At 40.1% G+C, this 24,752-nt stretch overlaps 1 protein-coding gene across 1 annotated transcript in view; it reads right to left on the reverse strand.

Annotated features, from left to right (window-relative positions):
* The window catches only part of LAMA3 (laminin subunit alpha 3), a 167,718-nt gene that overhangs the window by 20,408 nt on the left and 122,558 nt on the right, over positions 1 to 24,752 (reverse strand). The window contains exons 50-64 of the mRNA XM_067467445.1: positions 23,165 to 23,361; positions 21,612 to 21,728; positions 21,131 to 21,285; positions 20,223 to 20,364; positions 18,819 to 18,918; positions 15,966 to 16,082; positions 15,454 to 15,633; positions 13,207 to 13,349; positions 10,575 to 10,751; positions 8,181 to 8,332; positions 7,921 to 8,083; positions 7,167 to 7,300; positions 4,968 to 5,115; positions 4,380 to 4,499; positions 3,683 to 3,807 (exon numbers count right to left, since the gene is read on the reverse strand). Of these exons, the coding sequence (XP_067323546.1) occupies positions 3,683 to 3,807; positions 4,380 to 4,499; positions 4,968 to 5,115; positions 7,167 to 7,300; positions 7,921 to 8,083; positions 8,181 to 8,332; positions 10,575 to 10,751; positions 13,207 to 13,349; positions 15,454 to 15,633; positions 15,966 to 16,082; positions 18,819 to 18,918; positions 20,223 to 20,364; positions 21,131 to 21,285; positions 21,612 to 21,728; positions 23,165 to 23,361 (2,170 nt within the window). The remainder of the gene's footprint in view (positions 1 to 3,682; positions 3,808 to 4,379; positions 4,500 to 4,967; positions 5,116 to 7,166; positions 7,301 to 7,920; positions 8,084 to 8,180; positions 8,333 to 10,574; positions 10,752 to 13,206; positions 13,350 to 15,453; positions 15,634 to 15,965; positions 16,083 to 18,818; positions 18,919 to 20,222; positions 20,365 to 21,130; positions 21,286 to 21,611; positions 21,729 to 23,164; positions 23,362 to 24,752) is intronic.

The raw sequence follows: 24,752 nt of genomic DNA on the forward strand, positions 1-24,752 counted from the left end.
TTCAGGGCACCACCTCATTTCCTCAGAAAGCAATGTTTCAACATTTCTATATTCAAAGGAACTACAAGCAACTGGAGTTAGATAAGAGAATGGTTCAAGGAGATCCAGCAACTGCTCACTTCTCTTGCATTTCTGACCAGCAAAGTGGCAAAATATCTATACCTAGATAGATAATGAACAGCCAAAACACTTGGGACATTTCATATTCAGATAAAGATGATGATGATTGATGACGATTTATTAATATTTATTTATTTATGATCTTTATTTATACCCTGCCTTTGGGAACTCAATATGGGCTAACACTCCACATTAGGTAAGTTAAGAAGTTAAAAAGCAATGTGGTAAAAACAAAATTAAAATATAGTAGATATACTAACATGGCATTTAAAACTCGTAGTTGAAGAAAGTGGTTAGCAGTAAAGTCCATACTTATAATTCTGTAACCAGGGGTCACCAAGGACGAGATCACATTAGCATTATAGAACGGAGGCTTTCATCTCCCAGTCACCTGGTTTGCTCCTGCAGAATTCTGGGAAATGTAGTTTAGGGTTGGGTACTTAAGATTCTTAACTAGAGAAATCCTGATGTCCCTAAACTACAGGGGCAAACTGGGTGATAGGGAAATGAAAGCCTCAATTCTATAACACTAATGTGAATTCGTCCCAAGTGAAGCCAAGTGGCAGGAGACGCAGGGCAGACAAAACAGATGGCATGACATTGAATGGTGGAATTGTCTTCCACAAGATGTGACAGTTGCTATCTTCTATAGCAGGCATGGGCAAACTTTGGCCCTCCAGGTGTTTTGGACTAAAAAAAAACTCCCACAATTCCTAACAGCCAGTAGGCTGTTAGGAATTGTGGGAGTTGAAGTCCAAAACAACTAGACGGCCAACGTTTGCCCATGCCTGTTCTATAGCATTGAACGTAATTATACAAAGCTGGTTCTAAAGGAGAAGTATACAGATTATGAATGGTACATATATTAATAGAGCCTAAAGACCCTAAAGACACCATATCCCATCTGATCTTGGAAACTATGAAGGGCTAGCTTTGGTTAATACTTGGATGGAAGTCCACTAATGAGTATGAGTTGCTGTAGGCTATATTTCAGAGGAAGGATCTTGCAAAACTACATTTTAGTTTTACTAGCCTAAAAAAACGCTATGAAATTAACTGACAATTTGAAGACACACTCACACAGAGAGAAATTTAGGAATAGCCCAGCATAAACTACATCTCTTTGCTAGTTGTCCATCCCAACAATCTTCCTGTTCAAAAGATAATTTCAGGAAACGCAAATAATGTAAATCTCCTTTATAGTAGCAGGAATTGCATGATCTCACACCCCTAATTGACAAGGATTTGGCATGAGAGGACAATTCACAAATAAGCTGCATTTTATTCTTCCATGAGAACAAGAAACAAGGTACTTAGAAGAGGTCTTCTTACAATCTTAATTTGGCAACATGGTAGCAGGTCTTCAGAGAACACATTCATGCATATCATAATATACTTCTCAAAACATTCTTATTGCACATAATTTTAGCTCTGTTTATAAGGATCAAATTGTACAAGGTTCATGTTTTCAAAGGTGTAGTAATTACAGGCGTGAACATAGGAAAGGTTTAGTAATACTAAGCTTTAATTAAATTACCCTGTTGTATTGATTTCTGAAACAATGCAAGGAAGAATAAAGCAGTATCCAATTTTTATTGGAGCTCATTTTTCATTAAGAAAGATGTCATTTGAGGAATGGATTTATTTCCTAAAACTTAAACTCAAAAATTATAAAATAAATGTAAATCATCATCCACTGAAGAACTTAGCAAAAATTGTTTTAATGTAATTGAGACTAATAATGGGAAGCAGTGGAATTGTTTACCAAAACAAAAAGAACAATCAGTGGCAGCAGCAACATATTTATGGATTATCCTCTCATGCCAAAGTCCTTGCTAATTAAGGGAGTGAGATCATGCAGTTTCCTGCTACTATAAAGAAGATTAACATTATTTGTGTTTCCGGAAATTATCATTTGAATGGGAAAGTGGGGAGGGGCGATAATTAGCAAATATGTTGCTTGCACGGGAAGATATAGGTCAATGGAAGAACACATATTTCTAATTGTACGATTTCTGGAATCTCCAGGTGAGACTAAAAAATCCTCTGCCTAGTTCCTGGAAAGCTACTGACAAACAATATAGACCACTGGTTCCCAACTTTTTTTTTTTGACCAGGGACCACTCTCCAATATTAGTACCAAAAGGGTTACGAATCAATTTTACATTCAGTTTGGTTATTTGCGGTGCTGATTCAGAAAATTGCATTGGCTAGACCACATCAGTTCTAGTTTCTGATACAGAACATATGCCATCCAGTAGACACCATCTGCTTGCCCACAGAAAATCATATTTAATAATCTAGAGCTGATGTGGTCTATCCAATGCAATTTTCTGGATCAGCACCCCAAATAACCCCAGGAATAGGGCTAAAAACGAATACACCAAAGTGCCCCTGCTTTCAGGCATCACGTGGAATGGCTCCGTTAAGGGGGAGGGAGGAGAAGCAGTCAGGAGGCTTGTTGTTGCACCTTTCATAGGTAGCCAGCCTCTCCCCTCCCAACATCTCAATTGTCTCGGCACTATAACAGGATTTTACAAGACCAGTCGCTCTTGTTGCAACGGTGAGGCTGTGAACCATATTTTAGTTCTTGTAGTTCATCTACATTCAGAGAGCACTGTGGACAATGATAGATCTGGATCAAACTTGGCACAAATACGCAATATGCCCAATATGTGAACACTGGTGGAGTTGGGGAGTTGAAGTTGCTGGGATTTATAGTTAACCTCCAGTCACACACGCTCTCCCTCGCCACCACGCTGCCATGCACTTGGGCTGAGAGGGAGAAATAGCCCTCCACTTGGCTGAGAGCCCAGCCAATCACAATGGAGGAGGGCTTTTGGTGGGAGGATTCGCCATCTGTTTCCAAAAAGGAAGAGAAGGAGAGGCGGAGAGATCTTCAGCCTGACAAAGGGGTTCCTAAGACCACCAAAAATATATGTTTTCTGGTGATCTTTGGTGATTCCTCTAAAACCCCTTGCAATCCCCCCCAGGGGTCCCGACTCCCAGGTTGAGAAACGCTGCTCTAGTCCAACTATCCTGACCCCTCTATGATGAATTGATAATTTTACGGATGTTTCTCCACCTCTCCTTTTCCCATGAGTGCTCTCTCAAGGTGTAGCTAGGTTAGATTACAACCTGAGTATCTTTCATATCTTAGAATTTAGTTCCAACAATAAGGCTTAGTTCCTTTTTCCAAGCCATTAGCATGTTTGCTCCTTAAATCAAAATATCTAATCATCTAACACACAGTGACTAATTCAAGAATGTTTCCTTTGTTCTTATAAAAAGAAGTCCCCATTTCAGCTCAAACTTTGGACAAGACTGTTGTGTCATACGATTTCACTTTTTTCTCTATACATAAATACTGGACAACTTGTGATCTACTAAATTGCATGCAGCCAACCATCACATAGTATAATTTTCAATGTGAGTGGCAATTCTAACACTTGACATTACATACAAGGAGAGGCAGCAACTGCATTGAGCATAATGGGCCACAATGTGCTTGCTCTGCATCCACAAGACTCTAGTCCTTATTCTCAAGATTAATGCAACTCACCGTTCTCTTAAAGAGTTTGGAGCTCCACCCAAGTAGTATGAATTAAACCGAAATGTAGTTGCTCTTTCTTGTACTGTAAACTTATCAATCAGAGTAAACTGCTGAGGAGCAATATGTAAAACAACCTGAAATAATAATAACAACAAAAGACTTTAAACAGTGCAAGAAAAGCTTAAGGGAAATTATCTTTGTTGCTCCATCAGATTTGAGAAAAAACAATATACAACTAGGTAAAAGTAACAATAATTACTTCTCTGAACTAAGAATATATAAAAGAGCTAGAAGATGACAGCCATGAATACTTAATTTTGTATAAGGGACAAATGTTTCAATTTTCTGATTTAATTGTTTCCTACTCTACTTGACCATTTTTCTACTTGAATTAAAAAAAGAAGCTTTATAAACACATTTTTGATCATGATGAATTACTCGACAAGCAGGTTATTAACATCTAATTTTTCAAAATGGTATAGACTCTATAAATTAGAAAAACATCAAAGGGCTGTATGCCCAAATAAAGCTCATATTTCCAAAACTTAGGCAGAGTTTCACAGCCATTTGTCTTCAATCAATGCCTACAGCTATCATCAATGGCAGGTATTCTCCTATCCCTCTGGCACACTGTTTATGTATCAATTTAAAAATATTACATTATCAATATTTCCTTTTGGGGTATGGTAGGTGGGGAGACACTTACCACTTGATCCATTCCATTGTTGATGACCTGTGAGCTCTCTCTCTCTTTCGGGGGCTGTGAATCTACTTTGTATCTGAATATTAGATGACCGTCTTCTATCCTCAAACTGATGAACTTGTCCTACAATTTAGAAAAAAAAAGTATAATGTAATGTAGCGGAATGAAGCATATTTATTCAGAGTCCACATGGCATAGAAGTGTTGCAGTAGAATTTTAGGGAATCAGGGTTTCCTGCTTGGTAATGGAAATCCGCTGGATAATGTTGGAGAAGTAACACCATATCAGTCTCTGATAAGGCAATAGCAAACCCACTCTGAATATGTCTTGCAAGAAAATGCCTTGGTAGGTTTACCTTAAGGTCACCATGAGTTGAAAACAACTTGAAAACACACAATAACAACTTTTTTCATATTGCAATATTACATAATTATGTTCTGATAGCAGTTCAAGAGTCATAAATGTCTAAAGTTCATATCTACTTATCCACTGGACAGAATTTTTAAGAAGCATAATTTACATCAATGACTTTCACAATGCTCAGTTGGTTTCAGCCCTCCACCTCTAGCTGTCCACATACATTTAAATTACCTGATTTTCAGCAAAAAATACCAGTCCTTCATCTGCAGTAGTCTGAATAGTTTGTTCATACCGTATGTGAGAGACACTTGGAGGAGCAGCATTAACACGTGCATAACCTGTGCCTTCAAAATAGATCTTGGCAGACTGTTCTTTGTATCTGTAAGAAGGTAATGTGCAAATGAAAACGGTTACCATCCTATTCTTCCCAAGTGGCTCACACAATAAAAAGTTGTAGTTCCATGCAACCACTTCTCATTCCCACGAAGGTGATTGCCTTGCACCCTTCTGCAGATGAATCTTTCACTCCATCACTAATATTACTGTATTTCTTCAGTTCTAATACTCACTTTTTCCCCTAAACAAACATCCCTACTAATGGGATGTATCTTATGTATTTTTATTGGTGGTAGTACTGAAATTAGGATGTACCTTACAATTGATGGCATCTTACAGTTGAAGAAATACAGTATACAGTCTTCAAGTTACAATGACTTAAAAATGACTCATGGTTAAGAACAGGAGCAAGACAACAGGAAATGAAAGAAATATACCCCCAGGAAGGGAAATTCACTTGTAAAAGAGTGATCAAGGGGAAAAGGTCTCTCCACTGAAGCTTTACCAATTCTTGTTTATACAACAAGCCAATTTTTCAAAATCCAATTATTACAGGGTCAGAAAGTGAGGTGAAATCTTTTGAACAGAGGCATAGACAGCAAAGCAAACACAACAGGGATGTTAACCCTTCCCTGTGCTATCCAAAGCATGTGTGTATGTATGTATGTGTACATACATGCACACACAGAGACACATACAACTGGAGATCCACTTTAAAATGTACCTGATCTGACTTACATGCAGATTCAACTTAAGAACAAACCTATAGAACCTATCTTGTTCATAACTTAGGGACTGCCTGTACTGTTACATGGAAGGAAGTTTTTACTCCCTATCAAGAGAATAAATTATGCTGAATGTGTGGCAAAATGTCTACCAGCCTGGTCATCTTAGAATCTGGATAAAAAATGGATCACAGAACAAGCAACTCAATTTTAAGACTCTATTCAAGCCTATTCAACTTGCGATTCAAACATCTGTATTGTATCCTTTCACTAAGTCTTGTGGCTTGGAGATGTTATTACAAAGTGATAGAAAACTACATATAGAACATTACTGCAATGCTATTGTGTTCGTGTTTACATTCGAGGGTCATTCAAAAAATAATGCCCCACATTTGTTTTGTCAGCTATTAACAAAGATAGAAAAGTGCACATTTGCATGATGTTTTTCCCACGATTCCCACCAAATTTCAAGTTATTCTGACAGAAGATAGAACTCTAGGTAAAGGTTTCTGACTCTGGGGTGTGGTGCTCATCTCCAATTCTAAGCCGAAGAGCTGACATTGTCTGTAAACACTGGCATGACTGCATGGAGCGTCATTACCTTCCTGCCAGAGAGGTACCTCAGTTTGAAAACATTTGCATGTTTTCAAACTGCTAGGTTGGCAGAAGCTGGGGCTGACAGAGGAAGCTCACACCACTCTCCAGATTTGAACCTGCAAAGTTTTCAGTCAGCAAGTTTAGCAGCTCAGTGGTTTAACCCACTGTGCCACCAGGAAACTCTAGTTTAAAATGGTATGTGTTGCAGATTCCTATCACTAGCAACAAGTTGCAATTGAATTCTTGGCTCATGGAAATGAAAGTTTACTTTTATGTGTAGCGTATGGGAGTTGTGCAGTCGATAGGAGTACTGTTGGGTGGGGGAGTACAAGAGTTTAAGTGCCAGGAAGCCAAGCTCTATAATCTACTGTGTGTCACAGCCAACACTCCAGGGACGTTGAACCACACAGATGCCATTATTCTTGTTGATTAACATGACAATTTGCCCAACAGCTGTCAGTAAGCATTGGAAGTATGTGTTCAATTATGGTTCTCAAATATTCAAAAGTCTGCTCAAAATACGGTCCACAAAGTCTCACAGAAGAAAAGATTAAGAGGAAAGCAACCTCTTCTGAATTGTGGGAGCATTTTGATGCCAAGGGAGAGGCACTTTTGTCCCAGATCATTACAGGTGACGAAACTGGGGTGCAGCGTTTTGAGATGGAGACAAAAATACAGGCAATGCTTACCAAAATCAACTGCACAACTTCCATACACTGGATACAAACATTTATGGATGTTCACCACTCTTTTGTTGCTAAGGTGTTTTTACCTTCTGCATGGTTGTACTAAAGTAGTATTGAGATTAAAAGTCCTCTTGAAATTGTACAGGCTTAGAACTCTCTCATTCAAACTGTCAAATTCAATGCAGCCTTCATACCGAGGATGATTCAGTGTATCAGGAGGCTGAAAGAATAAAAACAACTTTCAGAGACAACAGCATCATTTTTATAATTCTCAATGTAAACACAGCTGTGCTATGAGACTCTGCAATGAGAGGAGAGAGAATACTGTATTTCCAGGACTGCATTTTATAGGAACTGCAGACTCTGCAACCAGATTTGGGATACCACATTCCAATATTTTTTATTGAACAGAAAAAAGCCAAAAAGCTAACCCATATAGTTGCAAATATTAAATATCTGGGGGCATTTACTTGCTGAATGTATGGAATAATGCAATAGTTCCCAAATTTAGATCCTCATATATTGTTGGAGTACAGTTCCCCAAATTCCCGACTATGCTTGCTGTAGATCTGGGCAGTTGAAATCTATGAACAGAAGTGCTTTGCCTCCTATGCACCAGAGGCTTGAACTGTGGTCTTTTCCAACATCTAGGAACCTGAATTTAGAAACCACAAGTGCAATTATACTAAGACTAGTGAAATTTATTTTTATTTATTTACTGTATTTATATTCCACCCTTCTCACTCCGAAGGAGACTCAGGGCAGATCACAGAACATATATAATGATAGTTTACAAGTCCCTTCTCATTATAGTATTTCCATAACGTAGAAAAAGATTACTGTAAAATCTGGTGGGTATCCTCCAACATAGAAGACCACATTGTCAGGATTCAAGTTGAGGAGGACATTATTATCCCCACTGCTGTCCTCATAAGGTCCCACATTTAATGGTGAAGAGGAGGTTGCACCTTTAATGTAGTTCAGCTTTGCATATTGGTAAATTCTAAAGAGAAAGAAAAATGAAAGGTGAGATAATTAGAGAGCTCAGAATATGAGTCCATAAAAAAGAACAGGGAGGTCTTTATCACAGAGTCCTGTACCTCTCAAATTTCACAAGATCCATCGTCGCATCCCTGGTGTCACTATCGGACACTGTTTCAAGAACTTCTATTTCAGCTTCATTGCCTCCTAAGCTGTAGGCACAAATAAGACGGCCATCCCGAACAGCCATGCCAATGTAGTCTTTGGAACTCTAGACAGGAAAACAGATTAAGAATATAGAGTTTCCACATTTTCAGATTAAATGATTGTCTGATCAGGTGTGAGGTGCTCTGAGTGACAATAAAGATTGAAGAAAAATCGCTTGGAGAAAAACAGCCATAATTTTATTGGGTAACGGCTGTAGTTAAGGGTTAGTACACATATGGGTCTGGATCCAGGCATTGTTCAACCCACTTGTTCACTGATTGATCTATCAATTCAGCTCAGTGTCAGATTCCCCAGGAATGGTCTGAGATACCAGCATTTTTGCGAGTCAAGAGTGACTTGAGATACCGCAAGTCACTACTGGTGTGAGATAATTGGCTGTCTCCAAGGACGTTGTCCAGGGGACACCCAGATATTTTATCATCCTGTGGGAGGCTTCTCTCAGGCCCCCACATGAGAAGCTGGAGCTGACAGAAGGGAGCTCAATCCACTCCCTGGATTTGAACTGCTGACCTTTTGGTCAGCAGTCCTGTTGGCACAAGGTTTTAACCCACTGCACCACCAGGGGCTCTGAGATATCAGCTGAGCCAACCCTATCCATGATTGCTTAGCAATCAAGGGATGTGGAAATCTTCCCCACGCTATTGGGTCAACCCAACTCCGACTCACACCTCTGAGAACTGGGAACCTCTATACAAAACTCGTGCCTTGGTCCAAGATTCATGCCAACCACCCCACAAAACTGAAATCAAATAGAACTAAAAGCACAAAAGAGGATGGGTGGGATGTGGAGTGATGACCTAAATTCATCCTGGCCCCGTGGCGTACATATCTGACCATCTGACTGGGATGGAAGCAACATCTGGGCACTCCAGCTCAGTGATGGGGATGTGATGGGATGACAGGGCATGCCGCTGCCTGCTCATTAACTGCTGCCAGCATCAGCTGGAGCCTTCCTGGCAGGAGATTAAAAGGAGAGGCTGCCATGTGGCAGCCAGTTGGAGCCCATTTTCCGTGCCCTTCCTGCACGCAACCTTAGCATCATGGTTAAACTGATTGTCATTCAATCTAAACAGTATATCTCTCCTGAGGAAGTATGGGAATTGTAGTTTTCAGCCTTCTGATAAATTTAATCCCTTGCCCCAAAATATTTCATCAGCAGTCATGATATATATACCATTTGACATTTATAGTGGAGCCATTGCAGCGTCCACAACTCCCAGATCCAATATAGCCACAGAATGGCCCTCAGAATGTTCAGATTCAGGGCCTAATGTTCATGGCAATAGTGCCAGCAATATTCTTGTGATCATTCAGCTTTCCATACACATTTTCTCTGCAGCGGCCATACCGCCTCATCAGTGTAGTTCTTGTCTGTTTACAGAGGAGTCTGAGCTCATCCTATTTATTGATTGATTGATTTACTATATTTATATCCTGCCCTTCTCAACCCTGAAGGGGACTCGGAGCAGCTTTACAATTGGCAGGAATTTGATTCCGTTAACAAACAGTAAAAATTAGACATGTGTATTAAAACCAAGATTAAAAATAATATAAACATTAAAAACACATCTAAAAATATGTAATCCGAGGACATAGTCAAGGCTGTTCTGGTTGTTATTGCACATAATTCTTCTACACTTATTTCACAGCACTATTGGCCAGAGGCTTGTGTCCCAGAGCCACCACTGAGAAAGCCCCATCTCTCGTTCCCACAAGTCACACCTGCAAAAGAGGTGGGACCAAGAGCAGGGCCTATCCAGATGATCTTAATCTCCGAGATGATTCATAGAGGGAGATACATTTGGACAGATAAACTGGGCCAGAACCACTAGTTTACCACTTAAACTAGCCAACAAGACTGCTATAAAAGACGTGGAATGGATTCAGCTGGTGAGATGGAGCCAGTGAGCCTAGCAGACACAGTTAGGGGGTCCCTTAATGGAACCTTGTGGGCAAGGACAAATGAGGTCGTGCCAAGCTTGGACACAAATAACACTCACCTGCCCTAAGGTAAGTATTATTTGTTTATATACTTACATCAAAGTAATTTATTTATGTAGACAATTAGGATCAAAGATTTGGGGCACTGGAGGAAAAATATGTGTGAATTTGTAAAAAAAAGACCAGTAATATTACAATACTCCAGAGAGTTCTGATGATTCTTATTAATTATCCACTTATCCCATCCTGTACCCTTCAGTCCACACAATTTCTAAGCAATGACTACATATAACTCAGATATTGTCAACCTCTTTTGTACGATTAAGTACATGAGACATACTTACATCTTTGTCACCTAAGTACATGACAAACATGTCAGATGTCTGCTGTGGACTGTCTAATCGTGAGAGAGGTCTTTGAAGAAATAAAGACAGGGAAGTATAGCCTTTCAGATCTTCAAGAATATCTGGAGGTCGAACCTCTACCCCAGAACTGCCATCAAACCTCATGGGAATAGCAACCTATGAAGGAAAAAAATGGTTATAATTGGTCACCACAACAGAGAAGCCAGATTTCTACCTCCACTTAGAGATGATATTTACCCTCCTACCTGCAGCCCCATCTAAGCTCTAAAAACCAGCTTCATTATTCTGCTTTAATAATATAAAGCACCTGAGTCATGATTGCAACTTGGAGAGAGTGAGCAACATTAAAGCATAATAATAAGAAAAAACACAGTGATCATTATCAGAATGTAAGACAAATGCCCTTCCTTGTGGCTATCTTCTATTTTGAAAATCTCTGCTTGTTTGCTGAAGGGTCTTTCAATCCCAAGAAGAGTGAGTTCATGCAATATAGCTCCTTGAATTTTGTTGTGTTTGTTTCTTTCCATTCTTGGGGAAGGGAAGAGGGATGGGCTGCTGCATAGAGCTCCCCAAACGTTTTCCAAGCCCAGGGCAAGATTTACTGAGATGGCCCTATGTTATGAAGTGCATTTTCCCCTTCTGTCCTCTTCTCATCTCCTTTTTTCCCCACGGAGTGATTGAATCATGCTGCAAAAATACCATTTCACTGATGTTTGTCCCCATTAATTACAATTATTTCTCCCGTCACCCCCCGAAAACCTGCCAGGGACCAGTGTCAAATGCCTTGGGGACCTGTTGCACTTCATCACTATAACTCTAAAAATACATAAAAAGAAAGAAGGAAAATAAAAAAAATCAATTGTTCTAATACGTCTCAGGATTGCTGTCTCACTGCAACTGTATTAGTATTGGGAATGGAAACATACCAGTTTTAGACCATTCATTATTGCATGTCTTTGCATTAGCACAATAATGCTGTTCTGGCAACCTATGGTCTCTCATTCTGCATTCTGCAAAACTACATTACTCTACCTTTTCAGCTCTGTGCCCTTCCAAATGTGTCTTTCAGTTTTATCATTATCATTATTTTTATTTTTACTCCAATTTTACTCCAATTTTGCAATTACTGAGCTGTGGTATATCTAGTTAGTAGCTGGCTAGTTAGTAGCCAGATGCATTAAATCACTACTGACTGAGAGGTCATGAGTTCGAAGCCACACCGGGTCGGAGTGAGCTCCCGACCATTAAGTCTTGCTTGCTGTTGACCTATGCAACCCAAAAGACAGTTACATCTGTCAAGTAGGAAATTTAGGTACCCCTTATGCGGAGAAGCTAATTGAACTAATTTACGACACCATAAAACCTTCCAGCAGCGTGTGTAAGAATGAGGAAGTACTCCATCAAGGACTCGGTGTCATAAGTGATATGGAATGGTGATACGGCGGTTAATACTGTTTTTATTGTTTTAATTAATATTCTATTTATTGTTTTAATTGTTGTTATATTGCTTTGTTATATTTAATGGCATCAAATTATGCCAAATGTAAACCATCCTGAGTCCCCCTTAGGAGGTTGAGAAGGACTGGGTAGAAATGCTGGAAATAAATAAATAAATAAATAAAATAAGTGGACGGTGAAGCAGCAGCTCCCCCGGTGGCTGGAATCGAGCATACACTCATGAAGCTGCAAAGTTGTAATGTTAAATTGTCTCTTTGTCTGCCTATATTCATATGTTGTATGTCAATGTCATTGAATGTTTGCCATGCATATGTGCATTGTAATCTACCCTGAGTCCCCTGTGGGGTGCGAAGGGCGGAATATAAATACTGTAAGTAAATAAGTAAATAAATAAATAATTGCAGTATGACAAATAAGCTGAGGGTGGTGAGGAAGGGAAAAAGTAAGAGAAAGAATGGAGAGTGGAGGAGAACTATTCCTACTGATGCCACATGATTGGTGACATATTGGAACCGCAGCAGAAAGGCACTATTGCACAGAATTCAGTGAAAAACCGCACTACACTAAGCTAACAATGCTATTGTCTGGTTGAAATTTCACTTTGGCAGTCTCGTATAAAAAAAAGTCTTCTGACCTAAAAAGAATCTCACTTGAGGTAGGAATAAATTTTTGCATCTAGTGCCTGGAACTGCTGGAAAATAGCCAGAAGAGCTATGCAACAACTAATATTACAACGATCAGCAACTGTGCCCCATTTAGAGCAGCCTTAAATGTTTATTCACATGAATACTTCTGTAGCAACTGAGATAATGTCATTAAGGTCGAATTATCTGGCATATCCTTTGAGTTTCTTAGTGATAGCTGATGTATCTGGTCTGTTCAGAACTGACTTATCTCAATGATTACCTGAATGAATCCCAGATATAACAAAATCTATGCAGAGAGTACAGATTAAAAAAAGCTGATACCTTTTTCGAGTTTACAGCATTAAAGGAAAATTATTGCTAGCTCAACGGGACTTGGCCTACCTGTTATTTACAAAGGATTTAAAGGCACCTGTGTTAGAGATGATATGAATCAAGAGACTGGGTGAACATGTGATGACAAATTAGAATAAAGAAAAGAATCAGCAATGGAAGTTTCCACCACTCACCTTGTTTGCAGCATCTCTCGCTTGCTGGATAAGTTCTCTGATACGATTTATATTCTCAGATATGTTGCTTATTGGCATAAGTTGTTGGTTGATGCTGGTGATCTTGTTAAATAGATCAGGTAGGATATTTGTCAGGTTGTTTACTGTTGCCAACATTTTTGAAAGAAGGGGAGAGAGTGGGATCATTTTAAATCAAAATATCAAATGCAAGTCACTTAATTTACACATATAGTTGCTAGAATTCACTGATGTCTGCTGAATTTCGTTTGAACTAGAACCAAAAAAAAATCTCCCTCAATTTTTTTTATCATATCAGAAGCAAATCAGGGGTACAATTGAAAATGTATTTTAAAAACACAAAGTTTAAAAACTTGGCATTATATTAAATGTCCTTTGACCAGAAGCTGGCCGCTTGGTGTTGTTATAAGGAGGTCCTCCAGTGACATCTTTGGCTCATTCTCTGTTCGGATATCAGCCAGCAAGCCAACGACTTAAATCAAGAAATAGTTTTCCAAGATCTACAGAGATGCTTGCAGGAACACCTCAGCATGTGAGAGTCCAAAAGTGGCAGGCTAAAACTTGGAACCTCAAGTCATTGCTGATACCAAATGAGAGACTCCCCCCTGTGCACACAGAAAACTGGGTGACTTGGAAGGTGCTGAACAGACTGCACTCTGGCACCACCAAGAAATGGGGCCACAAAGTGGAGTCCACAACATGTGAGTGTGGAGAAGAGCAAACCACAGACCACCTATTACAATGCAGTCTGAACTCTGCCACATGCACAATGGAGGACCTCCCTCAAATAAACAGATTAGTTTTGCTACATGATAATAAAGCTGTTCTCATTCTGTGCTTCATGGGATTTTCTTGCTGTGTTCTTCCTATGAGGCTAAGAATGTGATTTCCCCAAGGTCATCCAATAATTTTCTATCATTGAGAGAGGATTAGAACATAGAGAAGGAGCCCCTGATGGCACAATGGGTTAAACCGTTGTGCCAGCAGGACTGAAGACTGACAGGTTGCAGATTCGAATCTTGGGAGAGTGTGGATGAGCTCCCTCTCTCAGCTCCAGCTCCCCATGCGGGAACAAGAGAGAAGCCTCCCACAAGGATGGTAAAATATCATCCTTGTGGGACGTTGCCCGGGCATCCCCTGGGCAAGGTCCTTGCAGTCGGCCAATTCTCTCATACCAGAGGCGACTTGCAGATTCTCAAGTCGCTCCTGACACACACACAAATATTTAGGGAAGTTTCATCCACCCTGTGGTTTCCCTCATTGGAACATACTGGTTAGAAAGGCCCACTTTTAAACCAAATAAGGCTATAGAAACTGTCTTAAAATCAGCATTGGACTCTTGGGAGCTTTACCCATTGCATGTTTTCCCAAACAGGACAGGTGAAGCTCTCCACTGTTATTTCTAATTTGAGATTATGATTATGTACATAAACTAGAAATTTCCTATTACTTTTCTATATCAAGTAGTTACAGATGCATTTTCAGTACCTTCTGTTCATGAAAATTCCTAGCAACATCAAATCATAATATCTCTCAGTTCTTGTGGGTTTTTTCGGGCTATATGGCCATGTTCTAGAGGCATTTCTCCTGACGTTTCGCCTGCATCTATGGCAAGCATCCTCAGAGGTCTGTTGGAATTAGAACAACTGGGTTTATATATCTGTGGAATGGCTGGGGTGGGGCAAGGAGCTCTTCCCCGCTGCAACTAGGTGTGAGTGTTTGGCTAATCACCTTCATTAGCATTTGAAGGCCTGCTAGAACCTGGGAAAGCCTGTTGCTGGGAGGTGTTAATCTGTGCCTGGTTTCTTCCTCTCTGTTGTTTAGCTGTTATAATTTTAGAGTTTTTTAATACTGGGAGGCCTTCAAATGCTAATGAAGGTGATTAGCCAAACACTCACACCTAGTTGCAGCGGGGAAGAGCTCCTTGCCCCACCCCAGCCATTCCACAGATATATAAACCCAGTTGTTCTAATTCCAACAGACCTCTGAGGATGCTTGCCATAGATGCAGGCGAAACGTCAGGAGAAATGCCTCTAGAACATGGCCATATAGCCCGAAAAAACCCACAAGAACTGAGTGATTCCGGCCATGAAAGCCTTCGACAATAAATCATAATATGTTTGCCAAGGGGCAAATTGGCGTGTTAATAACTTTTTGAACAGCTCTACTATCTGGTAATATCCATTTTAAAAGGCTGGGAAAGGTTAATGAAGCACAGGAATCAATTACCCGTATTGTTTGCTTTTTTCAGAGCATTGTCGAAGTCAGCGCTCTGCATGTTTCCATAGGTGTTTTTTATGTTTTCAACATCTGTTTTAATTGGGTCCAATTCATCAAGTACATTGGTAGTAATATCGTTGGCATTTTTGACCATGTTCTTTGCATTCGTGATCATGCTTTCGATGTCATCTAGCAGGAAGATAGAGATACACAAAGATGTATGATGGCATTTATCTATTTTTTCTTTTTTAATGGGGACAAAAAGAGTAACCCCTCCCTTGTACTGTGTTAAGTCCACCTAACAGCTGGTAAACTGCCTGGGATTTCTGGGAGCTGTAGGACAAAACATCTGGGGACCCACAGGTTGAGAACCACTGGTCTACAGTATTACACATTGATAAATAATTTCAGCTCCTCGTTTTCTTCCTATTCTCCACCCCAATTGATTAAACTATTTTCTAATAAATAAATAGACACTGCAAAAAATAAATACAGAATAAAATCTGCATCAAATTGCTTACCTCTCTTCATCCCTTGTAATTGATTTTGGAAGACTGTGAGATCTCCTTGAATCATATTCTTCTTACGCTCAGCATCTTGAAGTTGACTCTTTACATTGTCAAGAGTTGGACTGATTTCTGTAAGATAATTTAGAGTGAAGTAGCAATATAATTATTAACAAACTCTCCGCTTAAGCTTTCCTGCTTTAGTCCAACTATACTTTCCCTAAGAGGAAGAATTGTAGCTGCAAGGCATTACAGTCAAATTCAGTTCCACATTTGGAAACGTGGCCTTCTCATAAAAATCTAATACTTTGCAACCAGAGAAATGATTTCCACAGAATTGGGGTTTTAGGAGTAGAAAATAGAGAAAAATAAACATTCAGAACTTGGTTCCAATTTCTGGTCCCAGCTATACAAAGAATCCGTGGAGTTTACATAAGTGTTAATTTATTGTTTGAGGTTGACACAAAACTCGAAGGGCAAGTTTAATAAGTTAGAAGAACAAGGTGCCCTGAATTGGTTTGAGAGACAACAGCTGTATAATTGGAGAAAGGACTGGTTAAGCAAAAATCCCAGATGTAGAGCACTGAATAAATATGAGGAATGGTTAAGTAAGCTTAAAAATCAAGAAATAATGGGGAAAGGATTAATCGGGAAAATATATAATGGATTAATTGGCGAAGAAATAGGACTGAAGATGTTAGAAAACGTATGGGAGAGAGACCTAGGGCCTCTGATAGATTTTGATTGGAAAGGGGTCCTGAATTGGAGAGTGGCTAAGAACCTATCAATAAGATTAAAAGAACATGTATACAAAGTGATATGGAGATGGTATACCACGCCAGTCAAACAACATCAGATGGATAGTAAGCAAAGTAACCTCTGCTGGAGATGTGGCAAACACAAAGGGACATATTTTCATTTATGGTGGGAATGCCCCCAAGTGAAGAATTTTTGGAAGGATATATTTACCGAAATAAACAACATTATAGGATCAAATATTATGCCGGATGCTAGGGTTGCACTATTAATGGATACCACGAAGCTGAATGTAGAAACAAGAAAGAAAGAATTGGTGACTATTTTGCTCACAGTGGGAAGAATTATAATAGCAAAGAACTGGAAAATAATAACTAATCTAACACCGGACGCATGGTACAGGGAAGTTTGGAATGTAGCTTTAAATGACAAACTAACAATGGAAATAAGGGTATTCAGGGGGGAAATTAACAGGTCAGATTTTGAGGCATACTAGTCAGTCTTTATTAAATATGTCTTAGAGAGCGAAAATGGAAAACAACAGAATTTGGTTGGTCAGGAATTTTGGAGATGACATTCGATTAAGGGTTGCTTTATGAATACATGGTGAAGGAAATTATACATGTTCAGGCCTTGGTGGTGGGGTTATGTGTTTGTAAAATGTTCACTGTTTTGTGTTTTGTCTCTTCTGTAAGTTGTTATTATATGTAAATTAAAAAAATTAAAAAAATGTATTGTTTGAGTTGTTGTGAGTTTTCTGGGCTGTAAGGCCATGGCCATACAGTCCAGAAACCTCACAACGACACAGTGATTCCAGTCATGAAAGCCTTCAACAATACAGTTTGGTCCTCTTTGGACTGACAATTGGATTTAGATGGAATGTATCTGCTAACTAGTTTTAGTAGTTGTTTAAAAACAGACAGGGTATTTCAACCCCCCCTACAAGGTCAGTATCTGTGATATAAAGATGTTATATGCCCAATAGGCAGAGTTTTATCTGTGGTTTGAAGCAGGAATATCTGTCCTAATATCATGTGAGTGGTAGAATGGAAAAAGTGGGGAAATGTGTGCCAAAGGGACATTGGTATGAAATATGACCAAAACCCGGCCCCGCTTCTGGTTTAAATCAGGGAATCACACATATTTAGATGTGCTCTGTGTAATTTGCTGTTTTCTGGAAGTATATTTGGCTGCATACCTCTGATTCAAAGCATGGCTCGACTTACCAGGCCAAAGAAGTTGCGGTGCAGGGTGTCCCCCACCGCCATTCTTGCCTGAGGGGGGGCTTCTTCCTCCCAGAAGCCCCCTCTGATATCGGGAAGGATTCCCGCCGGCGGTCAAGGGGCCAATAGCCAATTGACCACGCCCACCGCAGATGAGGCCTGAGTTGGCCTCTCCCTCTTTCTGGTCAGCCTTCATAAGGCTGCCCAGGCTCCCCAGCAGGCACTTGGCCTGCAACAGCTGCAACAGCGGTTAGGGGGGACGCCCGGTGGTCCCAGGGGTGCCGAGTTGCGTTTGCCCGGTATTGTGCCGGCGGCACCCTGGTGTGTGCAGGATCGGGCAGTATTGGGCTGTCTGATCATGATCCAGGACCCATGCTTGGCTGCCAACCCTTGTTCCTGTTATCAATAAATGAGTTGTGGCCATTATTCATCCCACATCATGTGTGAGTGTACTTCTTGGGCTGGCTGTGGGAGGTGTGTCGCACTTGCACACGCAACTTTAATTCTCAGCATTTTAAACTCGTTTTTGAACAAGCCAAATCTTTTTCTACATTTTATTAACATTTGTCAGGGATGCCCTTCTTTGTCCTAGAAGGCTTTGAGCTGCAAAGTCCACAGACAAATATCTTAGCATCCCAGGTTTCATGCAGGAACATTCGTTTCTCCAAAACTGACTCCCCGGTGTAGAAATCACAAAGCATCAGAGTACATTTGATTTTATCTGAGGTAAATAATTTTGTTACATGTACACAATTAATTTTGGAGGAAAAAGATCTCACAGTATGAACATGTGAATCAGCTCTTAACAAAGCAAAGCTTGGAACAGCAGTGTTAAAATCTTGCAGAGCTTTGATCAACCACTATGTCACTGATTTGCCTTTCAAATTACCCTGCAGTGTCTTTTGTGCTGCCTGGGCTTGATTTAGCAGGTTGCCACTGCTGGTCTTCAGTCTGTTGGCCCTTCCCGCTAGATCTTTCTTCTCCATTGTCTGAAAATGAAGTAATGCCATGTAAGGTAGAGCACATGTAGAACACATTAAAAAGTTTTTAAAATTCATAATCTAGGCGGTAGGAGATACTACAGCACTGCAATATCTATTTTAGTTTTTGCTGAGTGTTCTAAGGTCCACCATGTACAGTAAGGCTCATTAAAGGGAGGGAAGAGGAGAAGGCATCAATTAAGGAAACAGCAAAGCAAAGGGAGAGAATAATACTTTTGTCGTTGTTGTTGGTAGTGTTGAAAATCCTGCTTTGACTTTATTTACACATTGTTTTTGGGTAGTAGTGGAAAACTATTGATATAGGTGAATTGGCAAATAGCTTGGCAGTAGATAAGTCCATAATTTTTAAAATTAATATTTTGCTACTCTGTTGTTTCTGTACTTGTTGCTTTTGTAAATGCTGTGACTTCATCTACAGTGAGGATTTGTATCCACTGTAGTTAATTTTCAGGACCCGAATGGATATCAAAATCCATGGATGCTCAAGTCCAGTTATGCACAAATGGCATAGTAGAATGGAGCCACAGTGGCGCAATGGGGTTAAACCCTGTGCTGGCTGAACTGCTGACCTAAAGGTTGGCGGTTCTAATCTACAAGACGGGGTGAGCTCCCGTTTGTCAACTCCAGCCTCCCTTGCAGGGACACGAGAGAAGCCTCCCACAAGCGTCCCCTGGGCAACGTCTCTGCAGATGGCCAATTCTCTCACACCAGAAGCGACTCAAGTTGCTTCTGACATGATAAATTCAGATATGATTCACAAGTTGTTTATTTGGAGTATGATTTCAAGAATCCCTCAAGAACCACAATGCAAAAACACAATGTTTCCAAGGCCTGGGATCTCTTGCAAATCACCTAGCAATCTACCAGTAGACCCACTACAACCCGACATCTAGCTATTAAAGTACCTCACTACTGCTCACTTAACCTGAGCTTATCCGGGCATTGGTCTGCAGGCAGGCTGACTGATGAGTTGGAGCCATGCCATATTCAGCGCTAGCACCATATCCAATAAAGCTGTGAACTTTTCAGCCCAGTCTATACTGTGTCTACATATTGGTTCAACTTCCGTTTACCTCTTAGCACCCATGCGCACTAAAGATGTAATAGGATGGAGAAACTTCATATTTATGTAGGTGATACCTTTGGGGCATCGCTATGACCCCTAATTCTGAAGGTGGGTCTTAGAAACCTTTCCCCGAGAGATTATTATGCACAAACTTAACTTGAGCATAAAAATTCTAATAGTCAAGACACAAAGGAACCTTTACAATTAGATTTTAGCAAGTCCTTACTGATACGGCTGAATTGGCAGCATCTTCTGCTCTGTTGGCTGCGGCCTCTGCAGCTTTGATGGCATTAATAATGTCCTCATAGGCACTTGCAGCTTTCATGGCACAGGCTACTAGTTCATCATTACTGGCATTTCTTTTGATCCTATGAAGGGAAAAGTCAGAATATAAAATGTAGCACCCCACAGAGTGATTTCTATGAACATTTCTGACTATACATTTGACTTCTGGTTATGAACTACCATTTTATCTTGTGTAACAGAAGTGACCCAGTCAAGGTATGGACACTCTTCCACCACACTCCTCATATATGAAGAATTCATGCTGTAAGACACTTTTTATGCTGCACTGGATCAAAGTGGTAAATCTCCAAGAAACCCTTGCATGAAATCAAAAGGGGGGCATGTTCTTAAATTGGATAACAAAATCATAACATATCCATACCCACTTCTGTTTTGCTTTGCTTTGTTTTCAGAATAAGTATGGGCACAGTCCAAAAGCTAGGCAATTGTAAGTTCCATTGATTTCCAATGACAGAAAGTAGGGACCCTACAACTGAACTTGGAATTCATTACAAAAGGTGGCCCCCTCCCCTTCCTTCCTCACTCTCTTTACCTTTCTCTTCCTCCTCCTCATCACCGTCTGGGCCTCTTGCCGCTGCTTGGGCCCATGACACCTCCACCGCCTCCTCAATCGCAGGGCCCAAGCAGTGGCAAGAGGCCCAGGTGATGGTGTGGAGGAGGAAGAGAAAGGCAAAGAGAGTGAGGAGGGAAGGGGAGGGGGTGTCCCTACTTTGCGTTTTTTCACTTATCGCAGGTGCTCCTGGAACATAACCCCTGCAATAAGTGAGGAAACACTGTATAGTAATATAGTATTCTTAAGTTATTCATATGCAGAAAAAGGAAACATACTCATCCAACTTTTTTGCTAGGTCTTGTAAAGAGATGGCATGTTCTTCAGCTCTGACTACCAGAGGTTCTTTGCTAGCTGCTAAAGAGTGACTCTTCAGTTTTTCAGTGAGCTCTTTCCTTGCACCATCCAGCTGGGCAGCTAAAGTTTCATATTCCTGAAATATTAAGAGAAACATTGTTTTGTTTGCTCTGTGGCCCAGGCATATTATAAAACAACAATAAATAAATAAATTATAGTCTGTCTTTTGCGTGTTTCAGCTTTCCCCACAAATCGTGATGCCTGGGTGCTTTTGAGCACAGCGCAGAAAATTAAGTATAAAAGATTAGAGAAGAAAAACATGTTTTCCATTTCACATCTTTTGTCAGCAGCTGTTTCTGCCTACAAAATCAAGTCATTATTTTGCAATGAAGTTTATTTCCATTACAATGATACAGTTGCTTTTTCTCCCCGCACAGAATGAAAGCATTACTTTTTCAATACCTCTTTACTCCTCTGCAGCAATACAAATGCACTATTTGCTTTAGACAATGATGCTTCAGCAGAATCCAGAACATCCAAGATCTCATTTTGTTGTTTAGACATCTCTTCAGTCCGTTTCTGACAAGGAAATGAAAGGTTTACAGATTACACATGAACGTGCAGAGGCAGGGAAATCAGAAAACAGAGACTGGCAGAGCTGTAACTCACATTTCTTGTATTGTCGAAGGCTTTCATGGCTAGAATCACTGAGTTGCTGTGAGTTTTCAGGGCTGTATGGCCATGTTCCAGAAGCATACTCTCCTGATGTTTCACCCACATCTATGGCAGGCATCCTCAGGGATTGAGAATTACTTAGTTTCCAATAGACCCCTCAACCTCTGAGGATGCATGCCATAGATGTGGGCATAATGTCAGAAGAGAATGCTTCTGGAAAATGGCCATACAGCCCAGAAAACTCACAGCAACTCAGTAATCTTGCTTTCTTTGTATGTTTTGCATGTTGCTTTTGTTCCAGCGTGGTACTCAAGATAGCTCTCAAGGAGATTCAATTACAAACTGACCAACAACACTTAAAAACCAATTATTATTATTTATCGTGTCAAGAGCAAACGAAAACAGTTGTACTGCATTAGAAACAAACAAACAAACAAACAAAACACAAAGTTTGCAGGCTTGGTATTCTATTAAAATGTCCTTTGACCAGTAGCTGGCCACTTGGAGTGCCTCTGGTGTTGCTGCAAGAAGGTCCTCCATTGTGCATGTGGCAGGGCTCAGGTTGCATTGCAGTAGGTAGTCTGTGGTTTGCTCTTCCCCACACTCGCATGTTGTGGATTCCACTTTGTGGCTCCATTTCTGCATCTCGTGGTGCCAGAGCGCAGTCTGTTCAGCGCCTTCCAAGTCGCCCAGTTTTCTGTGTGCCCAGGAGGGAGTCTCTCATTTGGTATCAGCCACTGATTGAGGTTCTAGGTTTGAGTCTGCCACTTTTGGACTCTCACTTGCTGAGGTGTTTCAGCAAGTGTTTCTGTAGATCTTAGAAAACAATTTCTTGATTTAAGTCATTGGTGTGCTGGCTGATACCCAAACAGTGGGTGGGCCAGAGATGTCACTGCCTTTGTCCTTTCACTATTGGTTGCTACTCCCTGGCGGATGTCAGGTGGTACAATACTGGCTAAACAGTGTAATTTCTCCAGTGGTGTAGGGCACAGACACCCCGTGATAATGCCGCATGTCTCATTAAGAGCCACATCCACTGTTTTAGCGTGGTGAGGTGTATTCCACACTGGGCATGCATACTCAGCAGCAGAGTAGCATAGCACAAGGGCAGATGTCTTCACTGTTTCTGGTTGTGATCCCCAGGTTGTGCCAGTCAGTTTACATATGATATTGTTTCTAGTGCCCACTTTTTGCTTGATATTCGGGCAGTGCTTCTTGTAGGTCAGAGCACGGTCCAGGGTAACTTCAAAAACAAAACAAAACAAAACAAAAAAAACCCAAAAACAAAACCCAAACAAACCAATTAAGTGTAGCACAGGGTATTTTAAACACAATATTACCTTAATATCTTCAAAGAGGATTTTATTATCGACATTTAAAGTTTCAGCCAGCTTTGTTTGTTCTTTTGCTTCTTTTAAAGATTCACGAAGGTCGTTCAGTTTCAATTCATATTCGTTCAATGAATCTCTTACAATTTTAATAAGACCTTGGTTTTCTGCTTGGTGCCTCTGTAGTTCATTCTTTACACGATCCAGCACTGTAGAGTGTATAAAGTAAAACAAAAAGAAACTTCCTTGAACATAAGCAGTCAGATAGGCTGAGGATAAACACCCAAAAAAGGTTAAGCCCCATCTTGCCAATAGACTTGTTCTGGATCAATTTCTCATCTGTGAATTGATTCAGATTGGAGAGGTCATTTGTAGCCAAACAAGCATTAGATGTATAATGTGTTGTTGAAGGTTTTCATGGCCAGAATCACTGGGTTGCTATGATTTTTCTGGGCTGTATGGCCATGTTCCAGACACATTCTCTCCTGACGTTTTGCCCACATCTATGGCAGGCATCCTCAGAGGTTGTGAGCAAAGACCTCACAATATCTGAGGCTGCCCGCCATAGATGTGAGTGAAAAGTCAAGAGAGAATGTTTCTGGAACATTGCTATACAGCCCAGAGAACTCACAGCAACCCATTAGATGTATATTCTCTCTGGGTTGCCTGCTTTATCGTTCCTAAATTATATATACTCTTTTAAGTAATATGTAGAATATTAATTTTAGTTAAAAAAAACTTGATATAGCAGTTGACAGATTATAAAAAGCTCTCTTTTTTTACTTTTAAGCTGTTTTGGACAACCAAAATTGTAACATTTTTTAGATTGGATGAGGTATATGGCAGAAAACACGAGTGCATGAATACCTATATGCTCATTCTGTTCCAAGACATCTTTATTTAAAATTGTTTAGGATTCAATGTGACAATGAATTTCAGAAATGTAAATAAATGAAGCACTGATGTACCAATGAGCAGGTTTATAGTCTCATCTAACTCTAGATCACAGGACAACTAAAACTGGCAAACTAAAACGAGCAAACAGATAGCCTGACAAATATCAAGTGACAGAGTAATATGCATTGTGTTATATGTTTGTGAGTGCAGCTGTCAGCAAAGAATCAAGACAATAGGAAAATAGGCAGATTGCAATAAGCAACTCTGAAAAGTCTTCTCTCATTTAACTAGAGGATTTTGGTTAATTACTTTATGACTCTTTTGAACCTCAGGACTCATAGGTCTTGGGCTATTTCCTATCCCATGTGTATTTCTGCTCTTGATAGCTATACTTCCCATCCCACTCTTTTCTTCCTCTTGGCTGTGCGACCTGAGGATGATGGGACTCATAGGTCAACACATCCGGAAGATGTCAAGTTAATGAAGGCTAAATTCCATAAGGTATGAAAAGTATGCCTATATGGGACACTACTCTTTTCTTCATGCTATTTCATTGCTGTTACTTTCAACGCCAGTTCCAGATTATTTCGCTTTGAATATGTTTAAATGGATTTTAATTGTGATCTTTTCATATATTTTAATGTTTGAATATTTGTATATTTATGTGGTCATATTTTAATGTAATCCACTTTGAATCTCCTTT

Source organism: Anolis sagrei, chromosome 4, assembly GCF_037176765.1.
Source record: "Anolis sagrei isolate rAnoSag1 chromosome 4, rAnoSag1.mat, whole genome shotgun sequence".
Classification (NCBI taxonomy): Eukaryota; Metazoa; Chordata; class Lepidosauria; order Squamata; family Dactyloidae; genus Anolis; species Anolis sagrei.